This window comes from Dreissena polymorpha, chromosome 3 (genome assembly GCF_020536995.1).
Source record: "Dreissena polymorpha isolate Duluth1 chromosome 3, UMN_Dpol_1.0, whole genome shotgun sequence".
Lineage (NCBI taxonomy): Eukaryota > Metazoa > Mollusca > Bivalvia > Myida > Dreissenidae > Dreissena > Dreissena polymorpha.
The window spans coordinates 2,535,446-2,548,375 of NC_068357.1; the positions used below are offsets into that span (position 1 = coordinate 2,535,446).

At 35.2% G+C, this 12,930-nt stretch overlaps 1 protein-coding gene across 2 annotated transcripts in view; it reads right to left on the reverse strand.

Annotated features, from left to right (window-relative positions):
- LOC127872747 (dipeptidyl peptidase 3-like) overlaps positions 1-12,930 on the reverse strand; it is a 44,508-nt gene that overhangs the window by 24,564 nt on the left and 7,014 nt on the right. For both annotated transcript variants that reach the window (XM_052416121.1, XM_052416122.1), the window contains exons 2-5: positions 5,338-5,501; positions 3,279-3,395; positions 2,408-2,497; positions 1,188-1,325 (exon numbers count right to left, since the gene is read on the reverse strand). In XM_052416121.1, coding sequence (XP_052272081.1) covers positions 1,188-1,325; positions 2,408-2,497; positions 3,279-3,395; positions 5,338-5,493 — 501 coding nt within the window. In that variant the 5' untranslated portion in view covers positions 5,494-5,501. The remainder of the gene's footprint in view (positions 1-1,187; positions 1,326-2,407; positions 2,498-3,278; positions 3,396-5,337; positions 5,502-12,930) is intronic.

Below are 12,930 nucleotides of genomic sequence, written 5' to 3' on the forward strand. Positions count from 1 at the left end.
CTGGGGAACGGTCAAATTTGATCCCAGGGGCTTAATTTGAACAAACTTGGTAGAGGACTATTAGATGTCACTACATACCGAATTTGGTAGCCCTAGGCCCTAAGGTTATGGACAAGAGAATTTTAAAAGTTTGCACAAAATAGGCTTTATATAAGCATATGTTCATTTTTGTGACCCTCGGGGCAGGGTCAAATTTGACCCCAGGGGCATAATTAAACAAACAAAGTAGAGAATTATTAAATAACAATACATACCAAATGTTGTAGCACTAGGCCCAATGGTTATGGACAAGGAGTTTTTAAAGTTTGCGCAAAATAGGCTTTATATAAGCATATGTTCAATTTTTTGACCCCCGGGGCGGGGTCAAATTTGACCCCAGGGGCATAATTTGAACAAATTTGAAAGATGTTCAGATCAGGAACATTTGTGAGAAGTTTTATCAGAATTGGACTTGTAGTTTAGGAGAAGAAGATGTTTAAAGAACAAGTTAACGGACGCACACACGCACGACGGACACAGGACCATGACATAAGCCCCTCTGGCGTCAGTCCGTCACACTTTTCTGGATTCTGCGATAACTTTAAAAGTTCTTCATATTTTTTCATGAAACTTAAAAAATAATTAGATGGCAATATGGGGATTATGCATGCCATTTCATTTTTTTCCTATGTCAAGATTTCTGGTTGCTATGGCAAGAAGTAGACTAGAAATATTGCTGAAATGGTGGAGTTTCAGCGGTAAGGGACTTATATTGCTTGGCAATAGTATTGTTTTATTTTGGTTTGCTCCTTACTCTTCAGCTAGGCAACCAATGTAGGAAAGAAAGTTGACCATCTGTAGACAGTTACTTTCTATCCCAGGTTTTACAAATATTTTTCATTATATGATACATCATGTATTTATTAAAACATGATTATTATTATTGCTAAACTAAAAAACTACGCTAAAAACAAATTCTTGGATTAAAATAATTATTTCACTTTATCTCAATTTAATTAACGTCATAATGAAAAATTATATTTATGAATGACATCACTGGCAACAGGACAGATGCAAGTTGTTCTTGTGCACAAATGTGTTAACTTCCCATGCATCTGCCATGGGTCAAGATGTGTACCGAAGGGGACTATTAATTAATCTATCATACAAACACTGATGTCTATTCGACCAGTAGCGCCTGTCAATACCTTCTCTCCCAGTGCCAGCTCCCTCTGCCTGTCAGCCAGGGAGTACATTCTGTCTGACACGGCGTTCCACAGGACCCGCATACCTTCAGGATCAGACTTGCCTCCCACACAGTCAAGGACTAAACTCTCAAACTTCTCCTGCAAACAACATGCAATCCAATGAAGCAGACATGATTTAAAACATGTTTGCTCATGTATTTGACTTTACCCAGCTGTTTTCACCAGTATTACAGTCATATCACTGCTGTTGATTAATATACTCACATTTTTCCTTAGATTCTGGTTAACCAGCACAAGTGAACACACTTATACCCTTCATTGGCAACTGCTCTACATGTGCATTTATCAGAGGTAGGGGAGAACAGCAAACAAGGAATTGAGCCGTGCTCTGTGAAAAGGGGGTTTAATGCATGTGTGTAAAGGATAGTCCCAGATTAGCCTGTGTCTGCAGATGACACTTTCTGCTTAAACTATATTTTTTCTAAGAAGAGACTTTCTTTCAACACAAAATATCATAAAAGCGGAAAGTGTTGTCTCGGATGAGCCTGTACAGACTGCACAGGCTAATCTGGGATAACACTTGATGCACATGCATTAAACCACATTTTAACACAGTGAGGCTCAATTTAATGACCAATTCATAGTACATGTACAACTAGTGCTAGTCTAAAGGTTCATTCATAAATATCTTACATGTTTGCTTTGTGTGAAAGTTGAGTTGGCGAATACAAACTGTCAAAGGCACCAACATTTTATGAGGAAAAATAAAGAAATAAGTGTGACAATACTTGTTGAGACAGTAAACCTATTTAACCAGAATTAAATCTTATAACTTGAAAAATATTACATTTATTACATAAACACAATGAAGGAAGAAGGCATCTTTTTTCCTGGGACAAAGAACCAGTACTTGGTGCCTTTGGGGAAGATCATAAAAAGGCTCCCACAGTAGGGATTGAAAACATGACCTTCCGGTCACTAGGCAGACGCCATATCCACTACACCACGGTGACCATGAAATGGATATATTTTGCAAAATGGATGTGTTTGGTCAAATACTTAATATAAAAGAAGAACCCAGTGTGGTTAATCTATCGCATTTGGAAACTTTTTTTAAGCGTTACGAAGGCAGCATGTAGGATAACTGCCAATGTTAAACATGTACCAAACTGCCTCATAGCTTTACTTGCCTTCTCTGTTCAAAAGTTCAATATTCTTACCTTTGGTAAATTTGGGATGAACTTTGTGTCACCAAATGATTTGTAGTTGCCCATGTTTGAATAGAATCCAGCAGCATACACCTGAAATGCCTACAAAGTGACAACAAATTACAATTAAGTGTTTACACCTATTCTCAATTAATTTTTGCAAAGCAGTGCCTTTAATTATAAAACTGGATTTAAGTAATAAATCTTCAAACCTATCATTCCCAGTAACAAGCAAATTTTGAGCTAATATGTTTATTCATAAAATGTCATCTTATGTAAAAAAAATCAGACATATCGCAAAATTATGTTATAATGCCACACTTTCATGCAATGAGTTACTTTTCCATTAGATATATACATATGTTTAAATTTGTTTATGTATTGGGTGGTTGTGGTGCATAGTATGTAATCTTATGTATATAAGCCATTATGTTGATACAGTTATCAAAATTTACTTATGTGTCTTAGACAAAATGTTGAAAATCTTCTATATTGGGTGATGTTCAAATAAGCAATAGAACATCAGGTAATGCCTAAGAAATATAAAACATCTGCACTTAACCCTTTCCCACTCAGAGGCAAAGTGAAAATGGCTATGTGCAAACAGCATAAAACCAGAACAGCCTGCGAGTAACTCGCAGTCTGTTCAGGTTTTATGCTGTTTGCTTCTTATCAGTATCTAAGGGTTGGAAATGAAGCCTTTTACAATTGAATCTAGTGAGACAGGTCTTTAATTAAATTCAACTTTCTAAGGGGCTGCATTAGCGTAAAAATACGTATAAAAATAAGTGGTGAAGGGTTAAAATCTGAGAGTGAAGCATCTCACTGGAGGCAGAGTAACGACCCCCTGACATGTATGGCTTGGTCATTGTAAGGCCTGTACCTCAAACTCCTCATTGGTCAGGCCAAGTTCAGTGGCAAGCCTCTCAAGCTCACTGATTGGTTGAGATCGAAACACCTTCTGAAGCAGCAGGAAGATTCCAGGCGACTCCGGTGATGTCTGAAATAAGGATAATTTAATATACAACAGATGCTGAAACAAAATGCTGCTGCAAACAAGAAATAAAAAGCTTTTTAGGTTGAATCATCCAAAATAACTTCTCTGTCCCCAATAAGGCAGTTTTAAAAAGGTCTGCCAATATGCCAAGCCAGGGCATGTATTATTGTACAATCTTAGGGAGGTATAGAGAATACTATGTTAGTGTGATTGTGTACTTAAATTTATCCCACGAGTGAAGAAAGGTTTACATGGCGAGGCTTGCCGAGCCTTGTAAGCCTTTCTGAGACGAGTGGGATAAATTTAAGTACACAATCACTCTACATAGTATTCTATTTATCCTACAATATTTTTTTTTATTTAATTTATTTCTGATGCAATAAAAATAGTAGTCTTTAATTTATAAAATATAAGCAAAAACACATTTAAAAAGCGGAATCTAACATTGCGTAGTAATATTCATTGTGATCTTTCCCGTTTACGGAACTCGAAATAGTCCTTAAGAATTCCACGCAAAAGAAGAGTAACGAGACAAAATATCGCTATACGCCTCGATTCAAATTTAATCAGCGTTCCAAATGTTACACATTCAAGTAGAACACAGACGGTTTTTTTCAAACTACAATTCTTGTTTCATCACTGTAAAATACCGAAAACAAAAATGGCTGCCATTTTGAAATTTACAAAATGTGTAATAACCTACGTGAAGTTGTGTAGATCTTCTAACCATGTTTATTTTCGTAAAGTTTAATTTGCTTCCATGACGAATTAAAATTCTGGACACATTTCTTCATCGCCATCCATCTTTTCCATTATAACGCACTGGATGTAAGCAGGCAATTCTTTGTGAATAGACATTCTTTGATCAATTGACAAAGGAACGACTTATTCATCAAAGAAATTACCCTTTTAACTCAACATCGATTTCCTTCGAACAGTTAAAGACAATTCACTGATACTCTTCTTAAATTTAATCAATCAATTGTTCAACAAAACATCGCGTTATTCGAGTACATTCTACATTTTAACGAAATCGAAAATGCAGTCTCTTCAGTTTCATTCCAGTTTTATATCCTAACACTGTTATTCACATTCATAATCCATCGTAAACACACACACTAATCGTTCGATGCTTAAAAAATATTTAACTGTTAAATTAAAAACCATCCAAGTCCGAATTGTTGGTGTCCTTAAATCCAAAGCGTCTAGCTTGTTTCGTCATTTAAATTATGTCACATTAGATACGTCATAAATTGCGTAATCAATTCAATGCATATATAAGTACGGAAAGCTGGTTTTTCATAAATTTTAGTAAAGGACCAAAATAGTATAATTGTATGACTCAAAACCTATGCCCATCTATAATGTAGTATAAAAGTAAGATATATATTAAAGATGTTAAATACCCGGCTGAGCCGGGCAGGGCAGTGATAATCTGCCCCAGGTCGCTAAAGCCCTCCGGCCGTTATGCTTCCTGCGGGCCGATTATCACTGCTCGGCCCGGCTCAGCCGTGTTTTATCCTCTTAATAATCCATTGCAAACACACACACTCGTTAACTCGTCCAACGACTGCGTACCCAATGACCTGAATGACGCAATCAGGGGTGAAAGGCCAAAAAATTAGTCCCTATGTTCTAAAAATAACTGTGGAATAAACCTTATCTAAAAATAACCGTGGAGAAAAACTTATCTTTTCTTTATGAGTCGTATTTGTTCTATAAAATCATTAAGCTGTGGGATAAAAAAAAATTTGCAATTATATGCAAACATTTTTTAAACATTGACTTATAATAACCTGTGAGATTGCTTTAAACTAAGGTTTTTTTACTTAACATTTTGTTAAACAGAAAATTTACTTTGCAAAATTAAGCCAAATTAAAAAAAAAGTTCAACAAAAATTTAAACGTATTTTTAAGAACTTTATTAATACTGAGAAATGCTTACCTGGACAAGCACTATGAGGTTTCCGTACCAGGAAGCCTGAGAGATGTAATGTGCATACAGTTTCTCTCGATCTGTCAGGTTGTTGAATGCTGTTGTGCAGTCCAGCAGACATACCCCTGTTGAGTTGGGAAGAGTGTGCTCAGAAATATTCGCCATGTTCACAACTGAAAGAAATACACATTAGGTAAAATGTGATGTGGACATTTTATAAAGTGGCTAAGCAAAATGGCAGAATTTGACTTCATCCAATCAACAAAGATAAGGTGAATAGCCTACACATGGTATCTATGTGTCTATCTCATTGTTAGAATGTATAATCATTTCAGTTTATTTCACAACCAAACCTTCTCATTGTATGTGAGGTAAAAAAAGAAGACATTTTCTGTTAAATATGTTTTACAAATGAAATAACAAAACTGTTTTTGATAATATTTAAAATACATGTGTATGTTTGCAATTTAATTGAGCTTTCAAATATTGTTTGTACATGTATGTTTATGTTATAAATATGGTGTCTTACGACTATAAATGAGTCCCTTACTGCTGTTGTGGTATAATACTGCTTTAATTTCTGCATTTTTGTAGCTTCATGTAATGTTGTATTAAATATAAATGTGTGTTTTCTTGGCTTCAGTTTTTGTTACTTTGCATGTAAATATTCAAACTGATAAACATATTTGTACAGTATTAACTCAATATAACCAAGAGTAATAAGAGCTGTCCAAAGTCAGTGTGCTTCACTACATGTATTGTTCACTTTGATAAATTAATGTCAGTGATTTTTTTTTGCCAAAATTACATATTTTTTTGCAATTGCAAAAAAAAGAAAAGGGCTGTTTCCAAATGGCAAAAAAGAGCATTTTTACCCAAAAATCTGACCAAAATTTCCCTTAAAATATGCCAAACTTTTCCAATAAACTAAATAATTGGTTTATCGATTTATTATACAGCAATTTAATTCCCTAGCACTTTATAATAGAACTTTTTAGAAAGCACTGACACCAAATAAAATCCTTTAAAGGGGCCTTTTCACAGATTTTGGCATTTTTTTAACTTATTCATTAAATGCTTTATATCGATAAATGTAAACATTGGATCGTAAAAGCTCCAGTAAAAAATAAAGCATAAAATTAAAAAAAGGAAAAGAACATTGCCCGGACCAGGTTTCGAACCAGTGACCCCTGGAGTCCTGCCAGAGTCCTGAAGTAAAAACGCTTTAGCCTACTGAGCTATTCCGCCGAGTACACATATTGACGTATTTTATACCTTATATAAGCAATCTTCGTAGTTTCACAAAATTTAACGACAATAACAGAACTCTCCAAATTATTCAATCGTTTCGCGTTGCAACGCTTTATAATTTTTAGGTTTTAAAATCGTCAAAAGATGCATATAATGGCTATATTAGACCATGGTAAATGTTCAGTATTACTGTTTCCTCACAAATATCATAACTAAAACGAAAATTTGCAAATCTGAAACAACTTTTTTCAATTTTGTCAATTTACCAAAGCGTGAAAAGATCCCTTTAATACATGAGCCTGTAATTTCCACCAATCATTCTATGAAGACTTTTTGAAGCTAAAAACAGCTTTGGATATTTGGTCTGACAACCTTTCAAATATTGCTGGACCAAAATGAAATTTTCATAACCAACAAGACTATTGTCATGCATTAGGTCCCCTACCGGTGAAACACCACCACTGTCAGATTTTTTTAAATTGTAGTTGTTGCCATAGAAACCAGAATTTTTGACGTAGGAACAAAATGAAATGACGTGCATAATCTCCATATTGCCATCTATCCATGTTTTAAGTTTCATGAAAAAATATGAAGTATGAAATATGAGCGCAAACCATAAGTCCACTCTGGTTTCACCGGTAGGGGACAAAAATACATGTATGCATGTATACAAGTATAAACAAGCTTATGCCATTTTTAACATCTTTAACAGCAAATGCATCATGCATAACCCTTAACTGTTGTTAAAACCTGCAATTAACATATAACATACAAATATACATAAGCAGTGTCCGACAAATTTCTTATGTTTCAGGTAGCCCACTGGGCTACCAATAAAAATATTTGGTAGCCCATAAAATTTCCTACAAAATGATAAGAGGCAGGTTTTCATCTTAATTTTATTTCTTTATTTACATATACATAATAAAATTATGTATACATACATATACATAAAACAGCAAGTAGTCTGATGTACACAGTCAATATCGTAAATTAATGTTACAGTACAGGCACCGTGTACTTAAATGTAAATGTACCAAAGAAAATCATATACTACATATAGATATTACATGTATGTGCACATGTATGTGTACTTAAATTCGGACAGCACGTTAAGTCGTAAACGTAAATAAAGCGTTTAGATGATCAATACGATTGACTCGTATGGTGTTAATCAATGCAATTGCCCTTTTTAACAACAAATACCGAGTTTCAAGAAATCAAGAGTATTAAATCATTTATTTACTTGTGTCCGACTTTAAGTACTGTCCGAATTTACGTATTGCATCCGTATGTTACGACACTTGTGTGCAGTCAGTATACAATACAATAATTGTTTCAATAATGAAGGAACTGATACAGTGTAACGGTAACGATACAGCGTGTTTACATGATATTTTATTAAGAGAAAATGTCAATGCCAAATAATTCGCGAGATACCCCGGTGCTTTAGTTGAAATTCACAACGAAATTTTTATTTACAAATAAATACACCCACAATTTCTTAAATGTAGAATTTTGTAAACCTAAAATAGCTGTATACAACGCGTGCAAACCGTGGCAGGTTATTTACGCATGTTGCAATACAACGGTCCTGATTTGGAGCTTATTTAATCATATCTTTAAAGGGATCTTTTCACGCTTTGGTAAATTGACAAAATTGAAAACAGTTGTTTGAGATTCGTAAGTTTTCGTTTTAGTTATGATATTTGTGAGGAAACAGTAATACTGAACATTAACCATGCTCTAATATAGCCATTATATGCATCTTTTGACGATTTTAAAACCTAAAAATTATAAAGCGTTGCAACGCGAAACGATCAAATAATTTGGAGAGTTCTGTTTTTGTCGTTAAATTTTGTGAAACTACGAAGATTGCTTATATAAGGTATAAAATACGTGAAGAAAGTGTACTCGGCGGAATAGCTCAGTAGGCTGAAGCGTTTTTACTTCAGGACTCTGGCAGGACTCCAGGGGTCACTGGTTCGAAACCTGCTCTGGGCAATGTTCTTTTCCTTTTTTTTAAATTTTTTCTTGATTTTTTACTGGAGCTTTTACGATCCAATGTTTACATTTATCAATATAAAGCATTTAATTAATAAGTTAAAAAAAATGCCAAAATCTGTGAAAAGGCCCCTTTAAATAGAACCATATGCCGAAATTCATTTGACAATTTAGAAAATTTCAAACGTTTGTGTTTATGACTCTTATCGTCTATATTACCCACCCATAATTTGGTTTTAAAAATATAAATCGGGCATATATGGGATTATTGATTAACAGTCGATTAATCCAATTATTAATTGACAATGCAAACTAATAAGCAGGTGTTAACCGCGTTCACAAAGTTGTCATTAATATTCATTTTCGGTTTCGTTACCGTTTTGAAAAATCCGCTATTGTTTTGATTTATTTAATGTTTGGCGTCCTTGGATATTTAACGACATCAAAACCGTTGTCGCTATTACTCATTGTTGCGGTTAACAAAGAATTCCAAACTGCGAAATGATGTTGCATCATGTGCGCCAACTATCCAACCCGCTCTCATTATATTATTAGCAGACGACAAATGTTGATTCTGATTGGATGATTAAAATACACTGTTACTGTTTAAGACATTACCGCAAGTGATCGGTGACTGATTAGATAATTGATTGCACTTTGTTATCGGATTATAAGCAATACACAGTGTGCAAACACATGGTCAGCGTGTTTATTCTACGTATGTCTTTCAATAAACCGGGCTACCACTCTTATAGATTTATAGTAGCCCGGCGGGCGTCAGCTGGAAAATTTCAGTAGCCCGATGAAAAATTTCGGTAGCCCCCGGGCTCCGGGCAATGGATTTGTTGGACACTGCATAAGAAACCTGATCATGCTCATAAAAAATATAGAATCAGAAACAGCTTTCTTAAGTAAAAGGACCAGCATATGGAGACACACAGATTGTTCTATAAACAATCAGTAAGCAGCCTTGTTTTTCATTTAAAACCCATGGTTTGTTCAAACAAAAGTATGCTAACAATCATTTCATGCCTATCGCATGGATGACCACTTTTCCTCACCACTTTGGGACTCATACCGAAACCAGTCAAATTGGGAAACAAAATCCCCAAATGACTGCCTAAAATTCCAAATGGAAGGTCTCCACACACAAAAAATGTTGTAAAAAAACACCAACATTTAGTTAATTTCCCTGTGCAGCAGCATGGGTTGAACAGTAGTAAATATAATATTGAACACACTTATGCTTAATTTAAAAGTAATTATGAGCAAAAATAAAATATACAATTTTTTTTTATATTAAAAAAAAAAATTTTTTTCTCAATCCAAACGGCCCCAGCCTGATTCCCGAAATGGTGAAAAAACACTGATACTTGTTTTCAGTTAGGTTATGTATGTATAAATTAATAAATCGTGAAGTCTCTGCAAAGATACATACTACCAGTAAAAGCAGGTCATCCTTTACTTTAATATTTGTTCCTTTACTTTAATATTTGGATGACAGGTGTGTCAATTGCCATCCATAACTCGGTGCTTTCCACAGGAATTTGTTCAGAAGCACCCGGGCCGATGGTGTGGGTTAGGGAGGGCTGTACACTGTATACAATTTTTTACATTTTTAGAGTCAAATGACATCCTTTGGTGCCCTATGACTCTTAAAAAGAACAACTATAGAGTCATTGATAAAGATGTATTTCTTAACTGTTTTTTATAATTGTTCAAAACCTTTCCTTTATAGATAGTGTAATTCTGACTCAAACGATTCCCAGTACATGTACGTACTACTTTTTCCAGTTTCTAATCATTACCGGATAATGTTCTATATTCTATTTTTATAAGCAAATTCTGGTTAATATTGACCATAAAAGTACTCAAGAATTTCATAAAAACAAATGTTGCCATTTTTTTTTAAGTATCAAATGAAGTTCAGCATTTGCGGCTATATAAGGATTTAAATATTCCCACTGAACATATGTAAATCACCTGACGTGATGTTTGAGTGTTTACAATAATCAATACATCCACTTTTCCATGCAAATGACACGCTGAATAATTTAAATTGAGACTTTCAGTAAGTATCAACTGGAAATAAATGTGCACTTTTTTTTTAAAGCTAGAATTTGTAAACGTCATGTAATCATTAACATTCGAAAGTGTTTCGGATAACAAACGGGCTAACATTAACATTCTGGAGTCGGTTTTGGATTACAAATTTAAATATGCTCATTTGAGATTTCAACAAAACAATTAACAGCTGCGTAAAGGATTAAAGGATAATTTGTTAAAATGCTTTCATAGTCGAATTAATGTTTTGATAGTAAAATGCATGAAATAGACAATTATCACCAGGATTACAGCCCATTGCCGTCATCAGTCTTCTAATTAACTGCCCAAGATTTTTGTGGCAATTACATGTACGTCACGAGTCATCTGCATGATTGAACTGCAGGTATTGCATGCCTAAGAGTGCTGTCGCTCATAAAGCGTGCACACTTATTGGTCAATATTGATTGTCCAATACAATGACTCTCTGACTTAAGTTGGTTGAAGCGATACATGTAATTGACAGAGGATTGCAAATCGGCTTTTAAAATTTTCTGCAAAGTCAATGTCGCTTTGATTTTTAGAATGGCTAGTTGCCGAAATTGCAAATGATAGCAACAGTTTAGGTGCCCCGCAAACTCTGATTAAATCAAGGATAGTTAAATAGCCTGAGGAGGAAAGCACTGATAACTGTCTAAATTTAATGTAATCTAGTTAAAGGAATTGAAATCAAAGAATGTTGCTATAGTTTGCATGAGCAAATCAGCAAGTGATGTCAAATTGTTACACTTTGATTTTGATAGGGTTGGGTTAATAATTATTGTTCACCTAACGTTCAACCATTCCATGTGCATACAATTTTTTACCCCTGTGACCTTGACCTTGAACTTGAGGTCAGCATTCAGGTTTAGAAATCTGCGACCACGATTCGAAAAAGGCTCATAACTACTGTGTCCCTTCAGATATTGCTTTCATATTTGGTATGCATGTGTATCTGGACAACACCTTTCTATGCGCATAAAATTTTTGACCGCTGTGACCTTAACCTTGATTTTGAGGTCAGCGTTCAGGAATCTAAATCTGCAACCGCGATTCGAAAAAGGCTCATAACTACTGTGTCAATTCAGATATTGCTTTCATATTTGGTATGCATCTATATCTGGACAACACCTTTCCATGCACATGAAATTTTTGAACTTGGGGTCCGAGTTCAGGTTTCGAAATTTGCGACCCCGGTTAAAAAAAGCTTATAACTACTGTGTCCCGTCAGATATTGCTTTCATATTTAGCATGCATGATGTGTATCTGGAAAAGACCTTTCCATGTGCATACAATTTTTGCCCGTGACCTTGACCTTGAACTTAGTGTCCTCGTTTAGCTTTTGAAAATCTATTATGTGGTTATCTCAGCCGTCTGTCCGTCCTGGCCACTATCTCCTCCTACACTATAAGCACTAGAACCGTGAAACTTACACAAATGGTTTACTCAACATCACTTGTCTCACGGTTTCACTTGTCTCGCGGTATTTCGTTGTGCGCCACCTAGCGGATGTTTACATTGTCAACAAGCTTACTTACTTTGGTTTTTAATTGAAATTATATTTTCTGGGTAAAAATGAGTGGAATACTTGTAAGTTTACTCATTTTCTTAGTTATATATATGTTTTTAATTAAAATGCAGTAAAAAAAAATACGAAAAAATCGGTACTTGTTAACCTTTTCATCAATGTTTACAAGTTCGTCTGCCGTATAATTTGGTCAGACATGGCACTTTCATTTAAATAAAAATTAACCAGATCTGTTTGATTACTTTCACAAATTGAACCCTTGAGAGACAAGAAGCCATATGACAGAAATAATCTGCAAAGGGCATATGCTGCTACATTGTCCGGAATGTCCGTGTATCATGCAGCCAGGGTGTATCAGGTGCCTGAATCAACACTGAGGGACAGAACCAGACAAAATGTGTCGCTTGACTGTCCTCATGGGGCAAACACACTATTTACAGAAGATGAAGACAGTAAGTTGGTTAACCATATTGTATACATGGCAGACATTGGGCATGGCTACTCTCTAATGAACATCCAGTACATGGCATGGGACTATGCAATGTCTTTTCACAAGCCTGTAAAGGCAAAAGAACAGCGGATCACAGTGGTGCAGTGGATAAGGTGTCCGTCTAGCGATCGGGAGTTCGTAGGTTCGCTCCCCACTCGGGGAGCTCGCTCCCCACTCGGGGAGCGTTCTCGTTATCTCCTCCATAGACACCTAGTACTGGTTCTTCCCAGGAAACGGACTCGATAAT